General features: G+C 45.7%; 1 protein-coding gene and 1 long non-coding RNA gene across 2 annotated transcripts; one reads left to right on the forward strand and one right to left on the reverse strand.

Moving 5' to 3' along the window:
• Positions 1–263: 263 nt before the first annotated feature.
• LOC108523567 (uncharacterized) lies at positions 264–15,338 on the forward strand. Its single transcript, XR_001883844.1, has 3 exons — positions 264–741; positions 11,790–11,880; positions 15,061–15,338. It is a non-coding gene; the product is annotated as an uncharacterized LOC108523567 (long non-coding RNA).
• A 2,493-nt stretch (positions 15,339–17,831) lies between these two features.
• SLC22A17 (solute carrier family 22 member 17) lies at positions 17,832–24,418 on the reverse strand. The gene is made up of 10 exons (XM_017864218.1): positions 24,156–24,418; positions 23,461–23,964; positions 23,266–23,369; positions 20,784–20,938; positions 20,025–20,190; positions 19,680–19,825; positions 19,410–19,515; positions 19,033–19,250; positions 18,620–18,731; positions 17,832–18,455 (listed from the first exon to the last, which is right to left on the reverse strand). The coding sequence occupies exons 2-10, from the start codon at positions 23,725–23,727 to the stop codon at positions 18,167–18,169; spliced, it is 1,563 nt and encodes a 520-aa protein (XP_017719707.1). The 5' UTR covers positions 23,728–23,964; positions 24,156–24,418; the 3' UTR covers positions 17,832–18,166.
• Positions 24,419–25,332: the final 914 nt, after the last annotated feature.

Below are 25,332 nucleotides of genomic sequence, written 5' to 3' on the forward strand. Positions count from 1 at the left end.
CATGGAACTACAACCTTTTTTTTCAGATGGAGTCTCGCTGTGTCACCCAGGCTGGTGTGCAGTGGCACGATCTCGGCTCACTGCAACTTCCGCCTCCTGAACGATTCTCCTGCCTCAGCCTCCGGAGTAGCTGGGACTACAGGGGACCCCCACCACGCCCGGCTAATTTTTTTTGTATTTTTAGTAGAGACGGGGTTTCACCGTGTTAGCCAGGATGGTCTTGATCTCCTGACCTCGTGATCCACCTGCCTTGGGCTCCCAAAGTGCTGGGATTACACGCGTGAGCCACCGCGCCCGTCCGGAACTACAACCTTTTTCAATCTGATCCTGATTACATTTCCTTTCCACATCCTGCCCTACATCTGATGCACTATGCATTCTATTTATTTTCATGTATCCCTCATGCTGTTCCCTCTAGCCTCCTATGCTCATTCCAACTCTTCTATCAAAGTCATGCATATCCTTCCAAGTGTAAGCCAGGTACAACAGACATGAAGCCTTTCCTGATTTCCTAGTCAGAAGTAATCACTCCTGCAGTCAGGACAAACTGGTCCTATCCCTGTTTAATATTCACTTCGTGGTTTTATGATGAAAATAACTACATTTCTGTTTTCCCACTAGAATGCAAGCTCCTGGAGGGCATCGATTGTGACTTTGTGTCTACCTCACAGGGCCTGCCACTTAGTAGGTGCCCAAAAGACGTTTATTCACCCTGGGCTTGCCTGTCCTGTCCTGGAGAAGGTAGGAGCAACAATAGTGTTGCCTTTAACCTGGACCTGATAGTTTTCTTCTTCCTCCAGAGAATCCCTGATCTCTCAAAATTTGGTTGAGATCAAAAGTTTATTTTGCTTGACAACTCCTTTTCTAGAGTTTTTGTTTGTTTGTTTGTTTGTTTTTGTTTTTGTTTTCTCCCCTGAGACGGAGTTTTGCTCTGTCACCCAGGCTGGAGTGCAGTGGCCCAATCTCGGCACACTGCAACTTCCACCTCCCAGGTTCAAGCAGTTCTCCTGCCTCAGAGTAGATAGGATTACAGGCACACGCCACACGCCTGGCTAATTTTTGTATTTTTAGTGGAGACGGGGTTTCACCATGTTGGTCAGGCTGGTCTCGAACTCCTGATCTCGTGATCCACCCACCTCAGCCTCCCAAAGTGCTGGGATTACAAGCGTAAGCCCCCTCGCCTGGCCTTTACTTTTATTCTTTTTAAGAGTCAGACTAACTATTTTACTTAAAAGATACTAGGTTTAGAGGAAGAAGCATGGAAAGAAAGTTACTTTCTTTTTTTTTTGTTTTTTGTTTTTTGTTTTGAGACCGAGTCTCGCTCTGTTCCCCAGGCTGGGAGTGCAGTGGTGCGATCTCGGCTCACTGCAAGCTCTACCTCCTGGTTCACGCCATTCTCCTGCCTCAGCCTCCTGAGTAGCTGGGTCTACAGGCACCCGCCACCACATCCGGCTAACTTTTTTTTTTTTTTTGAGATGGAGTTTTGCTCTTGTTGCCCAGGCTGGAGTGCAATGGTGCGATCTCGGCTCACCACAACCTCCGCCTCCCAGATCCAAGCAATTCTCCTGCCTCAGCCTCCTGAGTAGCTAGTATTACAGGCATGCACCACCACGCCTGGCTCATTTTGTATTTTTAATAGAGACGGAGTTTCTCCATGTTGAGGCTGGTCTCGAATTCCCGACCTTAGGTGATCCGCCTGCCTCGGTCTCCCAAAGTGCTGGGATTACAGGCGTGAGCCACCGCGCCAGGCGAAAGTTACTTTCCTTGGGCAAGCTTGGTTATTTTGGGTAGATGATTTCTGTCAGTCACTCCTGATCAGTTCTCTGTTAACTGAGGGATAGAAATGAGCCCAATCTCACAGGAGTTCTATGGAAAGAAAGAGACTGGGAGAGTCTGTGTATAAAATCTGTCTGGGATGAGGGTCTGTGAGTCAGAGATCCTTAGAAGGCCTTTGGATGATGCAAAATAAACCGAGGCAACCCAGTGCTTTTTAAGGTAGGATTCGCCCAATCCAACATTGGCAATGGAGAAAAGAAGCAGTTGGTGGGTTTTTACAATAATGTTGCTGCTTTCCTTGTTTTTATGTATGGTTAGAATGAGCAACCTTTCTCAAATTATGATCACATTTTATTATTATTATTATTATTATTATTATTGAGACAGAGTCTCCCTCTGTTGCCCAGGCTGGAGTGTAGTGGCGCGGTCTCAGCTCACTGCAAGCTCCGCCTCCCGGGTTCACGCCATTCTCCTGCCTCAGCCTCCTGGGTAGCTGGGACTACAGGCACCTGCCGCCACGCCCGGCTATTTTTTTGTATTTTTAGTAGAGACGGCGTTTCACTGTGTTAGCCAGGATGGTAATTTCTTTATTGTTTTAGTAGAGATAGGGTTTCAACATACCGGCCAGGCTGGTCTTGAACTCCCGATCTCATGATCCGCCTGCCTTGGCCTCCCAAAGTGCTGGGATTACAGGTGTGAGCCACCACGCAGAGCCAGAATTTTATTTATTTTATTTTTTGTAAAGATGAGCTCTTGCTATGTTGCCCAAGCTGGCCTCAAACTCCTGGGCTCACGTGATCCTCCCACCTCAGCCTCTCAAAGTGCTTGGATTACAGGCATGAGCCACCATGCCGGGCCCAGTATTCCTTTTTATGGCTGAATAGTATTTCATTGGATATAACACGTTTTGTTTCCATCATCAAGTGATGGACATTTGGGTCGTTTCCATTTTTTTGGCTATTACAAATAGTCCTGCTCCAAACAACTGTATAAGTTTTTGTGTGAACATATGTTTTCATTTCTCTTGGGTATATACTTAAGAATGGAGTTGCTGGGTCATATTGTGCTATGGTTTGAGTATTTGCACCTCCACCAAAATCCATATGCTGAAATCCTAACCCCCGAAGTGATGATATTAGCAGTTTGGTACTTTTGGGAGGTAATTAGGTCATGAGGGCAGAGCCCTCATAGGAGAAGCCCCAAGAGCTACCTTGCCCTTTTACATCACATGAGGATACAGTGAGAAGGTGCCATCTATGAACCAGGAAACGGGATCTCACCAGATACCAAATCTGCCAGAACCTTGATATTGGGCTTCCCAGTCTCCAGAACTGCAACAAATAAACTTGTTTGTAAGCCACCCAGTCTACCTTATTTTGTTACAGCAGCCCAAATTACTGGACTAAGACCCATGGTAACTACCTTTAACCTTTTGAGGAACTGGCAGACTGTTTTCCAAAGCAGCTGCATCATTCTATATTTTCACCAGCAATGTATGAGGCTTCTGGTCTCTTTACATCCACACCAAACTTGTTATTGTCAATCTCTTTGGTTATACCCATCCTAGAGGGTATGAAGAGGTATTTCATTGTGGTTTTAATTTGCATTTGTCTGATGACTCAAAGATGTTTAGCATCTTTTCATGTGCTTATTTGCCATTTGTATGTATGTGTGTGTGTGTGTGTATATATATATGTCTATTCAGATTCTTTGCCCTTTTTCTTTTTTGAAACTGGGTCTCACTCTGTCCCTCAGGTGGAGTGCAGTGGTGCAATCACCGCTCACCACAGCCTCAACCTCCCTGGGCTCAGGTGATCTTCCTACCTCAGCCTCTTGAGTAGCTGGGACTACAGGTGTGTGCCACCATGCCCGGCTAGTTTTTAATTTTTCTAGAAATGGGGTTTCACCATGTTGCCCAGGCTGCTCTTGAACTCCTGGGCTCAATCAATCTGTCTGCCTCAGCTTCCCAAACTGCTGGGGTTATGGGGATGATCCACCAAGGGTGGCCCTCAGTTTTAAATTAGATTGTCTTCTTGTAAGACTTCTTTTAATTTTAAATTTTTTTTTAATTTTATTTTAGAGATGAAGTGTTGCTATGTTGCTCAGGCTAGCGTACATAGGCATGGTACTCCAGTGCATGCCATAGTGCACTTCAGCCTTGAACTCCTGGCATTAGGCAAACCCTCCACCTCAGCCTCCCCAACAGCTGGGACTACAGGTGTGCATCAGCATGCCCAGCCTTCCTTTGCTGAATACTGAATACTGAAGACTAGACTTATCAGATATATGACTTGCAAATATTTTCTTCCATTTCGTGGGTTATTTCTTTCCTTTATTGATAGCATCTTTTGAAGCACAAAAGTCATGAAGATGTATCTATATTTTCTACTGAGAGTTTTATAGTTTTAGCTCTTATGTTTAGGTCTTTGATCCATGTTGAGTTTTTTTAAAAAATATTTATTTATTTATTGAGACAGAGTCTAACTCTGTCACCCAGGCTGGAGTGCAGTGGTGCAATCTCGGCTCACTGCAACCACTGCCCACTGGATTCAAGCAATTCTCATACCTCAGCCTCCTGAGCAGCACCTCCTGATTACAGGTGCCTGCCACCACGCCCAGCTAATTTTTGTATTTTTAGTAGAGACAGGGTTTTACCATGTTGGCCAGGCTGTTCTTGAACTCCTGACCACAAGTGATCTGCCCGCTTCGGCCTCCTGAAGTGCTGGATTACAGACATGAGCCACTGAACTCCGCCCTTGAATTTATTTTTGTGTATAGTATAAGCCAGGGGTCCAGTTTTCTTCTTTTGTATGTGGATATCCAGTTGTTCCAGTATCATTTGTTAAAAAGACTTATTTTCCCATTAAATGGTCTTGGTCCCCGTTTTGTAAATCAATTGACCAGTCTCTGGACTCACAATTCTATTCCATTGATTTTCGTGTTTGTCCTTATGGCAGTAACACACTGTCTATATTACTGTAGCTTTGTAAAAAAATTTGAAATTTTAGGAGTGTGAGTCTGCCAATTTTGCTCTTTTTCAAGATTATTTGGCTACTGTGGGTCTTTTGCATTTCCATGTCAATTTTAGAATCAGCTTATCAGTTTCTGAAAAAAGACAGCTGGGACTTTAATAGTGAATACACTGAATATGTAGATCAATTTAGGGAGTACTGCCATCTTAATTATATATATATGTATATACTTTATTTTTTTATTTAATTTTTTTGAGATGGAGTCTTGCTCTTGTCACCCAAGCTGGAGTGTAGTGGTACAATCTTGGCTCACTGCAGCCTCTACCTCCTGCATTCAAACGATTCTCCTGCCTCAGCCTCCAGAGTAGCTAGGAGTACAGGCACACTCCACCATGCCTGGCTGATTTTTGTATTTTTAGTAGAGAAGGGGTTTTACCATGTTGGCCAGGCTGGTCTTGAACTCCTGACATCAAGTGACTTGCCTTGGCATCCCAAAGTTCTGGGTTTATAGGCATGAGCCACCATACCTGGCTCATCTTAACAATATTAAGTCTTCCAATCCGTGAACACAGGATGTCTCTTCATGTATTTAGGTCCTTAATTTCTTTCCTTGGTGTTCCATAGTTTTCAGTGTACAAGCCTTGCACTTCTTTATTTATTTATTCCTAAGTATTTTGGGATTTTTTTCTGCTGTAAATGGAATTGTTTTCTTAATTTCATTCTCAGATTTTTAAAATTGCTATTGTATGGAAGTACAATTGAATTTTTATATTGATTTATTTTTTCCTAATTTGTTTTAGAGTCAGAGTTTTTCTGTCACTGAGGCTGGAGTGTGGTGGTGCATTCATAGCTCACTGCAACTTTTAACTCCGGGGCTCAGGTGATCCTGCCACCTCAGCCTCCTGAGTAGCTGGAACTACAGGTGTACATCCCCACACCTGGCTAATTAAAAAAAATTTATTTTTGTAGAGATGGTCTTGCCATCTTGCCCAGGTTGGGCTCAAACTCCTGATCTCAAGTGATCCTCCCACCTCGGTTTCCCAAAGTGTTGCGATTACAGGCGTGAGCCACTTTGCCCAGCTATATTGATTTGTATCTTGCAAGTTCAGTAACCTTGCTGAACATATTTATTTTTAATAGTTTTTTTTATGGATTTCTTGGTATTCTCTCTAAATAAGATCATGTCATCTGCAAATATAGAGAGTTTTATTTCTTCCTTTCCATTTTGTGTGGCTTTTATTTCACTTTCTTTCTTTATTACCTGGGCTAGAACCTCCAGTACAATGTTGAATAAAAGTGGCAAGAGCAGGCATCCCTCTCTTGTTCCTGATCTTAAGGGAAAATCTTTCAGTCTTTCACTGAATGTGATGTTAGCTGTGGGTTTTTCATAGATGTCCTTTATCCACGGATGTTTGAAATAAACTTGCTGTTCTCCAAGCACACCATATCATGTCATACCTCTAGGCTTTATGAACATTTGCTGAAAGAATAAACAAATATTACTCAACTTTTGGAATATCTACCATGTGTCACACATTGGTGTTTCTAAGTTGAATAAGACAAAGTTCCTGTCCTCCTCAAGCTGCTGCAAACCAAAAATAAAATTTGAAGGCCTCCCATGTACATCTGAATGGACTTCTTCCTTGGTTGGGGCACTCTAAAATTTAACCTGAAAGACTGTTTCAGGCTATGATGGGAAGTGGGGGTCTGACGTGCCTCATTATACCCCTCTGGCGCTAACATCAACACAAATCTTAAGTCTGATAAGAAACATTTACAGGCCGGGCGCAGTGGCTCTCTGAAGCCTTCATCTTCATAATAAAACCTAGGTCTCCAAAACCTCTTATCTTACTCCAAACATTCCTTTCTGCTGATAATTATTCTTTCAACCAATTGCCAATCAGAATATGTTTAAATCTAATTATGGCCTGGAATCCCCTGGCTCCGCCTTTGAGTTATCCCACCCTTCCAGATCCAACCATTGTAAGTCTTACACAAACTGATTGATGTCTCCTTAAAATGTATAAAGCAAGCTGTACTTCGACCACTTTGGGCTTGTGTCCTCAGGACCTCCTGAGGCTGTATCCTGGGTGCATCCTTAACCTTGGCAAAATAAACTTTCTGAATTGATTAGGACTTGTCTCAGCTAATTTTTGGTTTACAAATTGGTGACCATGAAGGGACTCTGAGTGGAGATGTAGCCCTGACCTTTGACTAATCTCCTGTTGGTTCTTGGCACCAGCTTGAGCTATCTTTATGGCTCAAATCAACAGGACAATTTGATTTGTTGAAGCTTGGGAACTCCCCTTTCTCCAGAGAATCCCTGATCTCTCAAAATTTGGTTGAGATCTATTGTTTATTTTGCTCGACAACTCCTTTTCTGGAGTTTTACTTGTTTCCAACAAGGAGGGCAAGTTTTCCTGCTTCCATGATGTTGGAAGGCAGTAACTCCTTTTTGGACTTTTAGCTAATATCTAACAGGGAAGGCAAATTTGAGTTTCTTCCTGCTTCTAGGATGGTAGAGAGTAGTCTTCAACCTAAGACCCATTTTTAGGTAAGAAGCTGATTCGGTTTTCTTTCTTGCTTGCTTGCTTTTCTTTTGTCTTGAAAATTCTCCATAATGACTAAAGGTTAAAGTTAGGCCAGGCGCGGTGGCTGAAGCCTGTAATCCCAGCACTTTGGGAGGCCGAGACGGGCGGATCACGAGGTCAGGAGATCGAGACCATCCTGGCTAACACGGTGAAACCCCGTCTCTACTAAAAAAAATACAAAAAAATAGCCGGGCGAGGTGGCGGGCGCCTGTAGTCCCAGCTACTCGGGAGGCTGAGCCAGGAGAATGGCGTGAACCCGGGAGGCGGAGCTTGCAGTGAGCTGAGATCCGGCCACAGCACTCCAGCCTGGGCGGCAGAGCGAGCCCCGTCTCAAAAAAAAAAAAAAAAAGTTGACAACCAGCTGGTCTTATTTTCTCCTTACCATTAGAGCGTTAAGTGATCATATTGTTGGTTTTCTTTGTTATTGTCCCTTTTTCCCATTGGATTTGACCAACTCTACCTGTCTTGGTCAAATCCTAATGAAATTCCAAATTATGGGGAACAAGGCCTCTGAATAAGCTAAAATTTCTCACAGGTGTAAAAAGAAAATAAAGAAACCATAGGCATAGTTTCTGTGTTTGCTGTCTTAATTTCCTTCTATCCTATTCCTCCTTCCCTTTTGCCATCTTCAGTACCAAGAAAAAATCTAGAGAAGGCTTCTAATGACCCGAATTCCTCAAATAATTCAAAACAAAGGTGCAACGCATCCCTTTTGGAGTGTTCTGGTTTCTTTTTGAAGTTTCAAGAGTCATAGGCAGATTCTTCTTTGGTCTAAAGTTCTGCTCTCCTGTATTTTATTACCTGACCTCTCTGGCTTTGGGGGATACCAAAGATTACCTTGCACTGTGTGAGGATTTGACTTTGGTGTGTGTAATGGCAGACAAGAGCTACAAAGTTAGGCGTGGCTGAGAACAGTTTACAGAAAGTGGTCTTAGATTTTTTTTTTTTCCCTCCTGGGAAGATATTTAGGATCCTAATTCTAGTTTGGAGGTACATTTAAAAAAGTGTCTTCCCCAGCTTGGTGAGGTGACTCATGCCTGTAATCCCAGCACTTTGGGAGGCTGAGGTGGGTGGATCACAAGGTCAAGAGATCGAGTCCATCCTGGCCAACATGGTGAAACCCTGTCTCTACTCAAAATATAAAAATTAGCTGGGCATGGTAGTATGCACCTGTAGTCCCAGCTACTCAGGAGCCTGAGGCAGGAGAATTGCTTGAACCCAGGAGCTGGAGGTTGCAGTGAGCCGAGATTATGCCATTGCACTCCAGCCTGGTGACAGAGTGACACTCTGTCTCAAAAAAAAAAAAAAAAAAGTGTATTCTCCATTGCCTTTCCTCCTGAAATTAGTCTTGATTGGCTGCTCTGCATTTGTGGGAAGAAGTGAACTGTCCTTTCCATGGATAAATGAGAGACTGAGTTTCCACAGTTCCAAAGAGAAAGGGCATTTTGCTCTTCCCAGTCAAAAGGTGCCCCTGAGTGACAGGGGGCTGAGTGGGAATGTTGGGGGGTTGAGTCCCCATGATGTGCAGTGGCCCTACAGGGAACTCCAAACAAAATTAGTTTAAAAAGGCTCATCTAGGAAGCACATATAGGAGCTGGTCACCCCATGCTATCAGCCCTCCTGGAGGTGCTAGACCTCCAGAGAGAGAAACTGAGACACATTGTGTGTGACACACTGTGGAGTCTCACCCACAACCAGCACAATTTGCCACACTCCACCAAACTCTAGGCCACAGCTCAGTTCCTCCTTTTAAGAAAAAATGTGGGGAATGAATTTTCTAGGAATGAGGACAGACAAGAAGGATGACCCCCTCAGGCACCCTGTTTGGTTTTATGACCCTTTACTTGCAAGTGGTTGTGTAAATGGAATGGCACGCCAGGTTTTCTAATACTCCAGCTGGTTAAACATCAGGTCTGCTCTTGTGCACATTTTAAACTGATGGGCAAATCACCTCAAGGAGAATTCAGAGCCTGAAGGTCAATCTGCAACTATAAAGTTCCAAAGTTCTCTATTTCTTTGCTTTCTTTTCTGCCTGCTTTAAGTCTGCTGTTACTTTTCTACTGAGATAAAATCCACTGTTGGTATCCAACCATTTCTTTTGTTATTGTTTTTGCAAACCAACGAGTTTTTATTAATGTCTCATGGCTAATGTTCTGAAGTAAAAGCTATAGGATCTTTGGTTGCATGAGTGTGTATGTGTGTTTATGTATACATACATGGATTCTGTTGTGTTTTGGGTCACAAGGTAACAAATTGGCTACCAATTATAGATTAACTATAAATTAAATGATAAGCCCAAATGCATTTCAAGTTTACATGACTTAAGTAAAATCTTTAATAAGCCAGCTTTAAAATTATTGGTAAATATTTGAAATGTGTTAAGAATTGTCAGCATACATTTTTGTTTACATTTATTGATCAAGTGATTTCATACTTATCTCTGCTGCATACTATAAGGTGTCAAAATTTGGCATAAGGGTTATAAAACTATAAACCCAATAAAAAACATAATGATTTTGTGTATGTCATTTTAATAAAAAAGAACTTAATATTGTTGATTTAATGAAAACAGTTAAATCTTGAATTATTGGTAAAATAATCATGTATTTAATCTTAAGGTACTTACTTAGGTGATAACCTGAAATTCACAGGCTATAAAAATGGTTGACAGGGAAATAACTTTAAATAATGACTATCACAATTTTCATAAATAATCTAGTTTCTCTCTCTGGAGGTCTATTTTCACACTGCTATAAAGAACTATCCAAGACTAGGTAATCTGTGAAGGAGAGAGGTCCAATCAACTCACAGTTTAGCATGGCTGGTGAGGCCTCACGAAACTTATAATCATGGCAGAAGGCAAAGAGGAAGCAAGGCACCTTCTTCATAAGGCAGCAGGAAGGAGAATGAATGCAGGAGGAACTGCCAAACACATAAAACCATCAGATCTCGTGAGAACGCACTAGTGTGAGAACAGCATGGGGTAAACCACTCCCATGAGTCAATTACCTCCACCTGGTCTCTCTCGACACATGGGGATTATGGGGATTAAAATTCAAGATGAGATTTAGGTGGGGACACAGGCCTAACCATATCACTAGGTAAACTATTAAAATAATTAGGTAAATGTAATGGAATAAATAATTGTAAACAAACTTGTCATAAATTAGAATCTAAAGTTAAATTAAATATTTCATTAAATGCCTAGGTATTTTCCAATTAAAAAAATTACGGTGTAGGAGAACATTCTAAAAAATACGTTCTTATTAAAAGGTGAATAATTTTTGTCTATTTAAAGCTTATTTAAATGTTATGTGTAAAACAAGGTAAGAGGAACCAGGAAATAAGAGACATGCAAAGAAAGTTATAGAAAATAAAGAGGTATTTTTGGTAAGAAAGCTTAAAATAATTTTATATGAGAAAGAGTCTTGTATGGTAAATTTTTGTTCTAAAACAAAATGAGCCAGGCGTGGTGGCTCACACCTGTAATCCCAGCACTTTGGGAGGCCGAGGCGGGTGGATCACGAGGTCAGGAGATCGAGACCATCCTGGCTAACACAGTGAAACTCCGTCTCTACTAAAGAATACAAAAAATTAGCTGGGCGTAGTGGTGAGCGCTTATAGTCCCAGCTACTCAGGAGGCTGAGGCAGGAGAATGGCGTGAACCCAGGAGGCGGAGGTTGTAGTGAGCCGAGATTGTGCCACTGCACTCCAGCCTGGGCAACAGCACGACTCCGTCTCAAAAAAAAAAAAATAAATAAAATGAAATAAAATAAAATGAATGGATTATTCAAGAAAGAGGAATATTTAGGACAAGCCAAAAGTCCAAGCATGTTGTAAATGGTCTAAGTTGTAATAAGGTTGGTGAAAAAGGAATTTATAAAAATGCAATTAATTGGCTATAATTAAAGGAAATTATAGTAAATAGTTTTCTAAAATTGAATTTTGATATTAAAATACACTCACAAAATCTAAAGAATTGGTTAAAACAAGATTTCATTTAAAATAGAGTTACTTAACGTAATATGGTGAAGCTTTGTGTCCCATTTTCATCTTGAATTTTAATTTAACATCCCTCCCAGGTGTTGAGGGAGAAACCTGGTAGTGGGTGGTTGGATCATGGGGGTGGTTTCTTCCATGCTGTTCTTGTGATAGTGAGGGAGTTCTCATGAGATCTGATGATTTTATAAATGGCAGTTCCCCTGGGCTTTTCATATTCTCTCTCTTGCCAGCTGCCGTTTAAGACATGCCTGCTTTCCCTTCCACCATGACTGTAAGTTTCATGAGGCCTCTCCAGCCATACAGAACTGTGAGTCAATTAAACCTCTTTTTTTAAAAATTACCCAGTCTTGGGAAATTCTTTATAGCAGTGTGAAAATGGACTAATACACAATGCAAGATGTTTTTAATTTTTAAATTCTAGAATCTATTTCTTTTTGAAATTATTCAGATTGATGTCTCAGAAGCTGTATCCTGCTATTTCACTATCTTCTCTCTTTTGAGAAGGCCTGGGATGGTAACTCTCTCCTTCAACTTTTGTTGTAAGTTTTAAAATTAATAGTCTAAAGTAAGGGAGAACATTGTTTGAAACTGGGCAAAATGAGAAAATCTTTGTGGGCGGTCGCTTTTGCCTAACCTTTTGGCGGCTGTTTAGTTTATCTATTATGTTTGCTATTTGGTATCCCAAATGAGAACCCGTGGTATATTGCGCTATTAAGACGAGAAGAATGATTTGACTTAAAGAAAACTAACAACTCATCAGACTGATAGAACCTAGCTTAGATCCCCTTTAATTCATGACTTTGGCAGTCTTTGGTAAGATTAATTCGGTAAATTTAATCTAAAAATTATCTGCAATAGTTTAAAATCTTAAAGTGATGTTATGTTAAATTAAGTAACCTTAGGTTTTTTTTCCCACTAGGAGTTTGGGTTACTAAGAGTTAAAATAGTAGGAGCGTAAAAGGTGTTTTTGGTGAAGTTTATACAACACAAGGATGTGGTTCTTGCTAAAAAAAAAAACATAATTTTTTTCTAGCTAAGAAACCATTTAAGAGTCACTTTAAGATAAAGGAAAATTACAGAGATAAAACTAAATGGATAAAAGAAAAAAATTAAGCCAGGGCAACAAAAGTTACCTCTGAGGTTACAGAGAAGATAGTCAATGTGAGGGAAGGGCAAAACCGAGTAACTATTAAACCGTAGGGTACAATGTAAAGGAATTGTCCCATTTTATAGGTTGGTGTCATCAGCTTCTTGAGAAACCTTTACTATAATGGATAGTAAAAATATTACCTAGCTACTTTTAGGACAATTCCTTAATTTTAAATGCTACAGAAGGAAAAAGCTTGTTTGGGTTGATGTAAGACCCACAGTTCACTATTAATCACTGATAACTACATGTGATCCAAATGTACAGGAGGTTATTCCTGAGAAAACAACCAGCCTAGTGGCCACTGTAAGATCTGTTTTCCCTGAAAAGGGGACTGCCTGACTGCCCTATAAAATACCAAGTGCAGCACTCCAAATGAAGCACTTAATATGCTTCATATGTGAGCCATGTGGAACTGGCTTTATGATGACCAAGATATTCTCCCACTGAATATGCCTATTACCCATGTCATGGTAAACCTGGAGGTTAAGGGGACCCATTTTTACATGGGTACCCCTCCCACAGAAGCATGCAACTGTTTGAGAGGTCTTATCAAATTTGTTATCCCTTGTGGGGCATAACACATTGAAGTAATTAATAAAAAAAAAAACAGAGAAAGGAAAACAGAGTCGAAGGACTCTCCCCAGAAGGGGTGATGGAAATATCACCCTTTTTGGATGGTTATTCACTATTTTCCCCAGATTGGAAAATTAAAAAAAAAAATCAAAAGGCAAAGGTTATCACGAGAAAGCTGACATTGCCTAGGGCAATGCTGGGGCAAATTAAGATAAAAAATTGGCAAAAGAACCTGAGTCCCTTGGCTCAACTCCCTGCTGGGAACCCAAGCCTTTTTTCACCAGAAAAGGTAAAATAGTCAGTGGGTAGAAAAGAAAAGTTCCTGTGACCAGAACATAAAAATGTACAGATTGGCCGGATGTGGTGGCTCACACCTGTAATCCCAGCACTTTGGGAGGCCAAGGCAGGTGGATCATGAGGTCAAGAGATGGAGACCATCCTGGCCAACATGGTGAAACTCTGTCTCTCTTAAAAATACAAAAATTAGCTGGGCTTGGTGGCCCAGCTACTCAGGAGGCTGAGGCAGGAGAACAGCTTGAATGTGGGAGTTGGAGGTTGTCGTGAGCTGAGATTGTGCCACTGCACTCCAGCCTAGCGACAGAACAAGACTCTGTCCCCCACCCCCAAAAAATCACAGGTTGAAAGGATTATGAAATTTGAGATGTTTACATAAACAGGCTTTATGTAAGGTAGTTGTAACTCCTTTACCTAAATGTCTTATGAAAATGGTTATTGTCTGGGAGGTGGAGGTTGCAGTGAGCCAAGATGGTGCCATTGCACTCCAGCCCAGGCAACGAACTAAACTCCATCTAAAAAAAAAAAAAAAAAGAAAAGAGAAAATGGGTATTGTGTCTAATTGGGGTGTGTTTTCCGTATCTAGTGCCATAAAACTGAAGGCATGTAAATCTGCTCTTTCAGAAATGTTAATTGTACACGCCAAATGGGAACTAGTAAGATTCCCTGAGCCCACAAAGTGTAGGGTAGAAGCTGGAGTGCTAGTCGAACAAATCCACCACTTTATAGCCCTTTGTGGGGCATTTATTCGTGCTGATGGCAAAAGACTGTGGGCACTTCCCAATGACAATGACTGGGCTAGAGAATTTCCGCTTGAGAGGCATTTACTGCCTTGCTATGGAATGTTAACTGAAGCTACCCTATGCCAATGGAAATAATGGTGCCCAAAGGAGTTCCATGACAAAATAAAAATGATTTACCTAAGATCTTGCTGCTACCTGAGAATACGAGGAGGAGACACTCATGAGCAGGAAGCCTCTTTTTTTTTTTTTTTTTTTTTTCATCTAGGACTGATTCTAACTATGTGAGGAGCTGCTAGATTCTACAGTGCCTGGTAGACAACTCTCATTAGCTATTTGACTTGTGAATGGCAGTTCCAAGGTGAACAAATATCCTGTTTGAAAGCCGCTGTTATGGTTAAAGAAGAATCAAACAAATCTTTTATTTTGAGTTATTTATAGTTTAAAGCAACTGGGTGAAGTATGTGTTTGTAAGCAAATTTTCCTTTCTATCTATCTGAGTTCTCCAAAATTTGGATTGTGAGTTTATGACAACATAGTCATTTGCATAAGCTTAGTAAGAGTCTTTTAGAACAGAGCAATTGGAGACACTGGTTATTTTGCCAAGGCTTTGACTAGAATAACATATTTGTAGGTAAAGTTCCAGCAAAGTCAACCTAATAGGAGCCTATATGGCCAAACAATTCTTGCTGCACTTTATATGAATAATCAGCCAAAGTATAATAAGCCTAAAACTTATTTTGTACACAAATTTCAGCCCTGACTTTTGTTTTTGAGTGCAGATTGAACAATGAATTATTTCTTGGCTACAATAATCCTCTAAAGAGTACCAGATTATAATTTTCTTCATATTTTAGTTGGTACTCTAATAGAACAGCTCCCTTTTTTTGTTCTGACACACAAATATTCTTTTGATTATCAAAATATTTATGTTATTTATCTCTCCTTGTTCTATTTCCTAGGAAACCAAAATCATGGTACTCTGAAGACCAGAGATGTGAATCTCTCTCATTTGGCATCCCACTGGGCCAGATCTGTTATTCACTGAAAATGCCCTGCTGCTAAGACTATATAAGCACCCTCTCTCTAAGCCCAGGGACTGTTGTGGACGAGGTGGATGCGTGAGATGGTTAAAGGTTGGTTTTAAGGGATAGAATTAGGTCAAGGTCAGGCCCTCCAAATCAAGGATGGGTATAAAAACATGTAAACAGATGGTAAAATAAAGTATTTTGTCTTCTAAGCTATTATGTGTCACCTTTGCATCCATCCCAACCAAGAAGAATTTCCTGGCTGGGCATGGTGGCTCACACCTGTAATCCCAGCACTTCAGTAGGCCAAGCTGGGTGGATCACCTGAGGTCTGGAGTTCAAGACCAGTCTGGCCAACATGGTGAAACCCTGTCTCTACTAAAAATACAAAAATTAGCCGGACGTTGTGGCACACGCCTGTAATCCCAGCTACTCAGGAGGCTGAGACAGGAGAATTGCTTGAACCCAGGAGGCAGAGATTGTAGTGAGCCAAGATTGCGCCGCTGCACTCCCTCCTGGGAAACAGAGTGAGACTCTGTCTCAAAAAAAAATAAATAAATAAAAAAAATTTCCTACTTCCTGTAGAATTAAAATAAAATAATTACTGATAAGATAAAGATACCTTGCGACTTACCCAGCCTCCTGGGTATAATACTCCCAGTGATAAGTTGTGCTGATAGATATATATAAAATCTTTTTTTGAACAATGCTTATGTTTTATATAGCTAATTGCTATAAGTCCGTAACTAAAACCAAGATTACAGTAGCTTAATGCATAGAAGTTTAAAAATAAGTCAATTTTGTAACCTCTCCTTTGGCTTTTTGTTTGTTCACTTTCTACTTAAAAGAAAAAACAATTTTAAGGGGTGAATGCCTGTCCATGTCCATTCCTATCCAGCCTAGAGCAATTAATTGGCTGTAAGTCTTGTTGAGTGTAAGTCCCTCGGTTATAGGGAGTCCCACTGAGGGACAAGATGGACCTGGGGTAGGCAGCCATGTCACCCAGGCAATGCTATGGAACAAAATCAAAATTGGTGGCCATTGATGTTATCTCTGGCAAATCTTGGCCAGAAGGGCGAGAATGTAAACTAAAAATAAAACTCAAAGGCCTCGCCACCCACACTGCAACCGTCTGGACACAACCCCTCAGCCAGAGCACTCTAAAATTTAACCTGAAAGGCTGGCGCAGGTCATGATGGGAAGTGGAGGTCCAACATGCCTCATTATATCCCTCCAGTATTAATATCAACATAAACCTAAGTCTGATAAGAAACATACAATCTATTTTCTCTGAAGCCTTCATCTTCATGATAAAACGTAGGTCTCCAAAACCCCTTAGCTTAACCCAAACATTCCTTTCTACTGATAATTACTCTTTCAACCAATTGCCAATCAGAATATGTTTAAATCTAACTATAGCCTGGAAGCCCCGGCCCTGCCTTTGAGTTGTCCCGCTCTTCCAGATCCAACCATTGTAAATCCTACACGTACTGACTGATGTATTATGTCTCCCTAAAATGTATAAAGCAAGCTGTACTTCGACCACTTTGGGCACATGTCTTCAGGACCTCCTGAGGCTATATCATGGGTGCATCCTTAACCTTGGCAAAATAAACTTTCTAAATTGATTGAAGCTTGTCTCAGAGAATTTTTGGTTTACACAGTTTACACCTAGTGGGGGTAGTTTAAGAGACACTTAGGATACATTATCTTGTTTAATCCTCATAGCAACTCTTAAAGGAAGTTGGAAGCTAAGAGATTTGCCCAAAGTGGTAAAGCCAAACCAGGTGTGGTTTAAGAGGCAGGCCCTGGCACTGAGGTAGAAGTCTCAGTTTTCTGCTGCCACCTTCCAGAGAGCCAAGAGAACCCACTTTTGCCTTTTAAGAAACGTGCCCAAAAGTTAGACGAGTTGGGAAGGTGACTACAGTATGCATCTATGAAGAGCTCTCTGGGATCTAATCATGTCTTAGCTTTGTCACTCATTAGCTTTGTAACCTTGGGCAAGTTACTGAGTCTCTCTGACCATAAGTTTTCTCATCTGCTTAAGAGAGTAATAACGCTGTATTGAGCTTCCATTGTTTTTTTTTCTGAGTAACACCCAGTCCCGCTTCTGCTTTTGCTTTCCCTATTCCCAGTTGGGAGAAATGGGGTGTAGGAGGCATGTTACTCTATCTAGCCAGTGACATGCTCTCTGGAAATGAATCTTCAGTGGGATAACCTGAAGATTACATTCCACTGGAGCTCATTCATCTAGAAGCCCTGACAAAAATGTCGCTGGTTTCTGCTCCTCAGACAAGGAGTCTTCTCTGTTCCTGACTAGTTATTTTATGACTAGTTCTGCTTCTCCTTCATTCTGTGAGCTCCCACCACAACCTGCCCCACCAAATCTAATAATTCCCTTCTTGTTTAAGTTAATTAGAGCCAGTTTTTATTGCTTGCAACAACAACAACAACAACAAAAACATTGATCCAAACACCTACCTTGCAATGTTGTAAAAATTAAATGATACGAAGTGTGTCAAATGCTTAGCCCCGTTCTGGCAACAGTGCAAGCAGTCAGTAAGTGGTGACAGTTGTTTGTAAGTCATCACTCGGGGCAGGACACAGGGAGGGAGAGGGGAGATTGTTATTGGTGTGCATTACACTGAGAAAAACCTTCCCCCAAGACATAGAAGGACAAACAGAAGGGAGGGAAGTCCAGGCCATGATATGCTCATTTATTCCAAATGTCTTTATTGAAACAGAATGATAGAGCAAGAAATAATGAGGTCTGGGAGGATGTCTTTGGGCGCAGGATGGAGCCCAGACCCAGTGGTTACAGTGTGGAGCTCTCTCCCTGTCCCCTGACTCTGGCCAAGGAAGTGAACGCAAAGCAGCAAGGAGGAGGCAGGGAGGGGATGGCCCTCTGAGCTCTCCCCGATGGCTGGCGTAAGGTATCTCTGAGCCTTCTGGGCAGCCCTGCCTTCCCTACTCAGTCTTACCGATCTTCTTGCCACCTTTCTGTGTGGGCCAGCCTCCCGCCAGGGTATTCAGAGGCCGCTCAGAGGGCAGGGTTAGGGGTGGCAAGCAGCGGGACATGGTCACAGCGGGTAGGGGGTGGCTGCCGCAGCAGGGAAGGCCGGCGACACAGCTCCCCGTCCCGGAGCACCTCCGGCAGGAGCTTGCGCTTGGTTTCCGGCAGCAGCATAATGCTGAGAATGCAGAGGAGGGCGCAGGCCGCCAGTACCACGTGCTGCAGGAAGGCTCCATGGCCCATATGGAGGCGCTGGGCCGGGCCGCTCAGTCCCCCAAGCGCCCCTAGAGCCATGATCAGGCCCAGGCCGCGACCCCTGGGGAAGAAGGAGGAGGAGCTCAGCCCACAGCTGTGGCCTTGCCCCGCCCTTCTCCCACAGTCCCCCCTCCTCCAGCCCGCAAGCCCCGTCCTCGGGAGTGGGTTGGGGGAAGGGGGGGCCGAGGGTCCTGGCTCTGCCTCTGGGGTCACCCCTGCTCTCACCGGACAGTGGTGGGGATGACCTCAGCAGCAAGGAGGGTGCTGAGGATGGCGGCAGCTTGGGAGGAGAAGAGCCCAAGGACGGAGAACGTGGTGATGGCAGCCTCATTCAGATCTGCAGACGCAAGAGGGATGATATGAATGGAGGTGGGGAGGTCAAGGCTCTCCTAGTCCTGGGTGTCATCCCCTTGGCTCTCTGTTCCCATGGCTCTAGCTGGGCAGGCTCTGGGCATTCAGTAACTGACTGGGAGAGCAGATGGGGCTGTGCGGCCTGGTGGAGGCTTGTGGAAGAGCTGGACAGGGTCTGGGGCTTGTCTTGGGAGGCTTGTGCCAGAAGAAATGGCTGAGCCTGTCTGAAACACCTCTGTTGGGGTTCCCTTGTTGAGCCCACACTGTGGGAAAGGTAGGATGCTCACAATCCCACAGGCCCAGCAAGACCAGGGAAGCAATGCCGGTAAGGGTCATGGAGAGAAGAAGGATGCCCCGGCGGCCAAATCGGTCCACGGTGACCCCCAGGAAGACACAGGCCAGGGCTGCGGTGCCGCTGGCCAGCAGAGAGCACAGGTAGAAGTCCGATGGGCTTCCTCCTCCTCCCACAGGCTGGTAGCAGTGGCGAATGGCGTGGGCAATGAAGCTGTGAGAAGGGGTGGGGAAGCAAAGAACAGAGTCAGAATCCCCTCCTGCAGCCTTCCACAGTGCTGATGGTCCTCTGCAGGGGTCCTTGGGCCTTCCCACCCGGCCAGCCCCCATTCCAGCTACTGGCCTGGCCCTCAGCTCAGACACCCAGGCTCACTTGGTGAAGCCCAGGATAAGCAGATTTTTCCAGATGTTGCGGTAGTTGAGGAGGGAAGCGAAGGAAAAGGAGGATGTTGCAGGGAGAGGGCAGGTATTCTCCAGGTCTTTGGGAGAGAGAGAGGAGCTGTCAGAAGAAAACCCTGAGAACCCAGGATCCTCCCACATGGGTGGTGGGGACCCTGGGAGAAGGTGGCACAGCTACAACTATGCAGAGGGCACCATCATGTGTGCAAGTGAAGCAACACTCACAGGGACCCCTATCTCTTACCCTGCAGGGCCTCCTGGGCCTCCTCCCCCAGCATCTGCCCATGGGGCCGGTTTCGTTCAGCCAGGATCCTCAGCACAGATTGAGCCTCCTCGATCTGCCGCTTCACTATCAGCCACCGTGCGGACTCCAGGAACAAACCAGGCCAGCTGGGGGCAAGGTGGAAGGGGTATACTGTGAGGCCTCCCTTCTCCTGATCTAGGGGTGGGAAACGTGCACCTCTGAGGGACTGGGGCTGGGGTAGGCCTGGACCAGGGGTGGTTGGAGAAGAGGAGGGGTCTCTGGGCTAGGGCTAGTTTGGAGGCAGAGATGGGAATTGCCAGACAACAGGTGAAGGGCAATACTGACCCATAAAACAGGAAGAGGATGCAGGGAGCGGTGATCATTCGCTGTAGGAATCGCCAATCCTTAGAGACAAGGGCCAGGCCCAGGAACAGGAAGTGCCCTCCCACCCCCACCAACTCCCCTGCCAGGGCCACCCGAAGCCTCTGGGTTGGGTCGCACAGCTCCAGGCCTGGAGATACAGCAGGGGTGGAGAGAGGAGAGGGAGGCCAGGGAGGAAGAAGACATAAGAGAGAAGAGAGGGAGGGAGGAGGACAGAGAGCGAGGTCAGACCCAGAGTGGAGGCTGCAGCCATTGCCTCCCTTGCTAACCTCTGGGTGGCAAGGACTGGGGAGATTGTTCAGCCCTCTCTCCTCTCCTGCTCAAACCTAGGAGGGCTCTAGGGCCAGAGTCCCTGGTGGGTGTTCAGCATTTCCAGTTTATAGGCCCTTTCCCATCAGGCCTCTTATTTGACCTTCACATCAACCCTTGTCCAAGGTCGCACAGCTAGGGACAACCTTTGTCCCTGGACTTACTACTGTCAGGGGAATAGCACCTTATCCCCTGGCAGCAGTAAGTCCAGGGCGAAGACTTTAAAGATTGTGGGGATAGGGAGATAGGCGTAGAGAGAAGCAAGAGCCCTGGATTCTTCAAGGGCCTGGGCAGAAAGATAGCTGAAATTCTAGGCAGCTGAAATGTGGCCTAAGGGGCAGTGGGGACGGCCTGGGGATGCAGGCAGGTAGGCATGAGACCCAAGGGAGGGAATTCTGGGAGGGTGCCACTTACGCATCAGGTAGACACCCAGGTCAACACCGGCAAGCAGAAAGCCCAGGAGGAATCGGAGGGCCATGACGCCTGTGGAGGAGCCTGCAGCAGCCCCTCCTACTCCACAGGGTCCCACCAGCCCCAAGGTCAGCAACACAATCCCACGACGGCCAAACCTAGAAAGTGGGAAGGGCTTCTGATCACCCAGACTCTCTGGTGGTGGGGAAGTGGCTGGGAAAGACCCAGCTGCACACTTTAGAGTTAGAGGTATGAGAATGAAGTTCTGGGAGCAAGAGTTGGAAAGAGGCTTGAGAAGATGGGAAAGGATGGGGACCATGGGTGGGTGATGCCTGGCTACTGGGCACTGGGGTGTGGTTGTGATTCTGTAAGAGGTGGGAACATTGACTCTTGGGCTATTGGTCAGAGATTAGGGCACTTGTCAATGGATATGAGATCACTCATCAGAAGGGATGGGTAATTGCTTAGGGGATTTGGGACCATTCATCCTTAGGAACAGAGCTAATGGTCAGTAGGCATGGAGCTTGTCTTGCTTAGACTGTTCAGAGGAGATGTGGGATGGGGGTTCATTGATATACGGAGTTGGAACTATTAACCTGTGGAGGGGAGGCCATTGTCCACTTGTGCATGGGGATACTACTGGTCAGTGAAGGTAAAGCTAATGACATTAGGGGACTGAGTAATTGATTTTTGGAGATGAGACCATTGTTCCATGGAGGTGGGACATTGGTCTATTAATACATTAAGAATGGTCAGGCTGAGCACGGTGGCTCACGCCTGCAATCCTAGCACTTTGGGAGGCTGAGGCAGGCAGATCACGAGGTCAGGAGTTCAAGACCAGCCTGACAAATATGGTAAAACCCCGTTTCTACTAAAAATACAAAAATTAGCCAGGTGTGGGGGTGTGTGCCTGTAGTCCCAGCTACTTGGGAGGCTGAGGCAGGAGAATCGCTTGAACTTGGGAGGCAGAGGTTGCAGTGAACTGAGATTGCACCACTGCACTCCAGCCTGGGCAACAGAGCGAGACTCCGTCTCAAAAAGAAAAAAAGAAAAAAAAGAAAGAAAAAAGAAAGGTCAGTGGGGACATGGACATGGGTCTATTAATCCATGGGGCAGGACTATTGATCAATAGGATGAATCTATTAATCCATGGGAATAATGCGTAAAGATAAGGTCACAGACCAGGGGAGATGAGATCATTGGTAAGTGATGATGGTCACTGACTATGAGTTAGTGAAAACATGGTTACTGATCCTTGGAGGCTGGGCTACTGATCTTTGGGGATAAGACCACTGATCTATGGAGATGAAGATAGGGAGCCTCTGGTCATTGGAAAGGGGGCACCAATCCCTGGGAGTTAGACTATTGATCTAATGAGGTGGAGTATTTTTCCATGAGGATGGGCTTATTGGTTAATGTGCTGAAGGCTACAGATTTTAAGAGACCAAATTATTGATCTTTGGGGATGAAACCATTGTTCCGTAGGAATGAGGCTACTGGTCTGTGGCAATGAGGCCACTGATGCATAGGCATGGGCTATTGACCTGTGGGTTTAGGACCATTGGCCCACAGAGGTGTGTGACTATTGGGCAGTGAGGATGGGTATTGATTTTAAGGAACTGGACTACTGAATGTTGGGATGGCTTTGATCCATAGAACTTGAGCTATTAATCCACTTGGATGGAACTGTGGATCAATGGGGCTCAGTCTAATCATCCAGGAGGAAGTTTAGTGCAGTGAGAGCATCTGGTCAGTGGTGATGGTGACCAGAATCAGAGATGAGATTTTTTGATCTGTGGGAAGAGTTATTGGTTGCTGGGATTGGGCTGTTGATCTCTGGAGGTGAAGCTATTGACTCATGGAAATGGGGATTTTGGTGAGAGGATCTCAAAGCCCAGAGGATCCATGAGGGTGTGACTTTTAATCTATGCGCTATTCACCTACAGAGGGTGGGGTCATTTGGTGGCAGGCATGGGACTGTGGATTATTGAGTCTGAGGATATTTTCTTTGGAGATAGTTATTGACCTGTAGGGGAGGGGCCACTGGTCAGAAATGAGGTAATTTGCTTGTGAAGTTGAACTATTGGTCAGTGGGAATGGAGCTGTTGGTGTTTAGGAATTAACATTGATCTTTAGGAATGAGGTCACTGAGATGGAGCTAACAGTCCATGTGGGCTATTAGTGGGAATGACACTTTTCTCTTTGGAGATGAGGCCATGATTCATGGATAGGGGGCCACTAATTAGTGGGAATGGGACTAATAGTCCATGGAGGTCCAGTCATTCCCTTGCACGGAAGAGGTAGGGAAGGTGTATTTCTTGATGGGGAGTGAAGTTGAGACATGGGTAGACCATTGAATAGAAGTCCAGAGAAGACTGCAGGGTCCAGCGAATCGTCTTCGACCTCTTGTAAGCGCCCGCTGCTTGGGCTAGCTTCCCTAGCACCCCCTCCTTTCTACCAGCCCTGCCCCCACGACACCCCTCACCTGTCTGCGGGGTAACCCAGGAACAGGTAGCCGGAGGCAAAGCCCAAGATGAAGAGGATCTGCTCCAGGATCACCTGCCAGCCCAGGTCACACACCAGATCCCACTGGGGATGTGAGAAGGGTGCAGGGGGCGTGAGGCCCCGCCCTCGCCGCTCTCTGCCCGCCCCAGACCCGCGGCCCCCCTGGCCGCCTCACCTGGCCGATGGCATTGGTGGTGAGCACGGGAAGGCCATTATAGTCCCAATCCTTGAGGCAATGGTTGAAGTCCGGCGGGGCGAAGCCGCTGCACGAGGGGTCGGTACTGGTGGCGACACGGCTGGCAGCGCTGGCTGCTAGGGCCGCGCTGGCGACGCTGACGCCGCTGGCATTGGGGGGCTGCTCCCAGCCAGAGGCATTCGGGGGGAAGGCCCCGTAGTGGCAATGCAGCGGGGGCGCCAGCGTGAAGATGGGGTCCGAGGCCATGCCCAGAGCCACGAAGAGCACCGGCAGGCAGCAGAGGCCGAGCTGCAGCTGCTGGCCGCCGCCCAGCGCCCCCACCTGGGCGAGCAGCGCCTCAAAGCTGAGGGGGCCTGGGGGCACGGCCAGCGACAGGCTGCTGCCCAGTCCGTCGCCGCCCGCGTCTCCCTCCCCCTCCCGCTCGCGCTCCCGCTCACCCTGCAGCTGCTCCGTGGGCACCGCATCTCCGAGGGTTCCGACCTGCTGTTGGGGGCAGGGGGTGGCAGGAGAAGGGTGAAGCGGAGGAAACCGCAGAGCAAGGGCAGGGGGCAGGCGGGAGCCAGGGCTAGGAAGGCAGTCAGGGGCGGGGATGCGCAGGAGGAAAATGAACGGCGCTCCGCGGGGCGGGGGTGCGGGGAGACGATGGCGTCGCCACCTGGGGCTCGGGCACTTACTCCGTTGGAGGTGGGGGTGATCTCTACAGTGTTGTCGATTTTGCCGCCGCCCCCGCCATTGGGCTCGGGGGTCCCGGTGGCCACCCGGGGAGCCAGCTTGCTGACCGCAGGGGCCCTGCCAGCCCGCGCCGAAAGGATGCGCTGCCCTCTGGTCCAGTTGCGCGCCGACTGCCCGGACCCAGAGAGCCCGAAGAGATCCCGCTCCGCAGCTCTGCAGCCGCGGGCGCCTCCTTGGTCTCTGCGATCTCTGCGCTGCTTTCCCCTCCTCTTCCTCTAGACTCTCCTCCCCTTCCCACGTCAGCAGAACCTTCGGTCCAGACTCTTCGTCAGATAGAGGAAGGGGGGCCAGGGCCCAGGGGAGGGAGGGGAAGGGGGCTCTGTCGTCTCTTTCCTGGGTCTGCAGGCCATTGCGGTAAAAAGTAAAAAAAGCTGAAGGATAGTAGCTAGTCCAGGCAGATGCCAGAGATTCTTCCTCTGCTTCCAATCATTTGCCACCACTCATTCATTCATTCATCCACCCATTCACTAATCAGTAAAATGTAAGTGTCCACTACGTTCCAGGACTTGCACTAGACTTTAAGGATAATAGGGTGGACAAGGTCCACTTTGGAGACCATTACTCCAGGGAGACAGACATGTAAACTGGCTATTACAGTACAACTTATGCATATGGAAGACTGGCTTGGCCCTGTATTCGGCCCTAGCTTCAGTACTCTACAAGGAGACCACTTCCTTGGGTTTCATCACTCCCATCCTGGTTGAATCTCCATTTCTCAACAGCATTTGGCACTGTTGACCCCCTCTTCCTTTAAACACTCCCTTCCTTTGCTGCTGAGTCTCTCCTGCTCCCCTTTTCTCCATTGCAGAAATCGTCTTCCAGCTCATGGCATTGGTGCTGAGCATGGGCAGGCCATTATCATCCCGGTTCTTGAGGCAATGATTGAAGTCCAGTGGGATGAAGCAACTGCAGGAGGGGTCTGTATTGGTAGTGAGGAGGGTGGTGGTGCTGGCTTTTAGGGCCATTCCTGTCTGTATCATTTAGACACCATCGTTCAGTGTCTGGAATCCTCAGAGACTTAGTCCTAGGCCCTCCTCTCATCTCACACTGTCTCCACCTTGGGATCTTACCTATGCCCACAGCTTCAAACATCACCCATACAAACAATACAAACCTGAT

This window comes from Rhinopithecus bieti, unplaced genomic scaffold (genome assembly GCF_001698545.2).
Source record: "Rhinopithecus bieti isolate Rb0 unplaced genomic scaffold, ASM169854v2 scaffold_74680, whole genome shotgun sequence".
NCBI lineage: Eukaryota > Metazoa > Chordata > Mammalia > Primates > Cercopithecidae > Rhinopithecus > Rhinopithecus bieti.

Bases quoted from the DNA above. Each gene is read 5' to 3' on its own strand.
- SLC22A17 (XM_017864218.1), bottom strand. From the start codon at position 23,727: ATGGCCTCGGACCCCATCTTCACGCTGGCGCCCCCGCTGCATTGCCAC. The intron at 23,370-23,460 runs GTGAGGCGGCCA...TCACATCCCCAG, and splicing joins CCACCAATGCCATCGGCCAG to TGGGATCTGGTGTGTGACCT. The intron at 18,456-18,619 runs GTGAGAGCAGGG...CTTCTTCCCCAG, and splicing joins GTCATCCCCACCACTGTCCG to GGGTCGCGGCCTGGGCCTGA.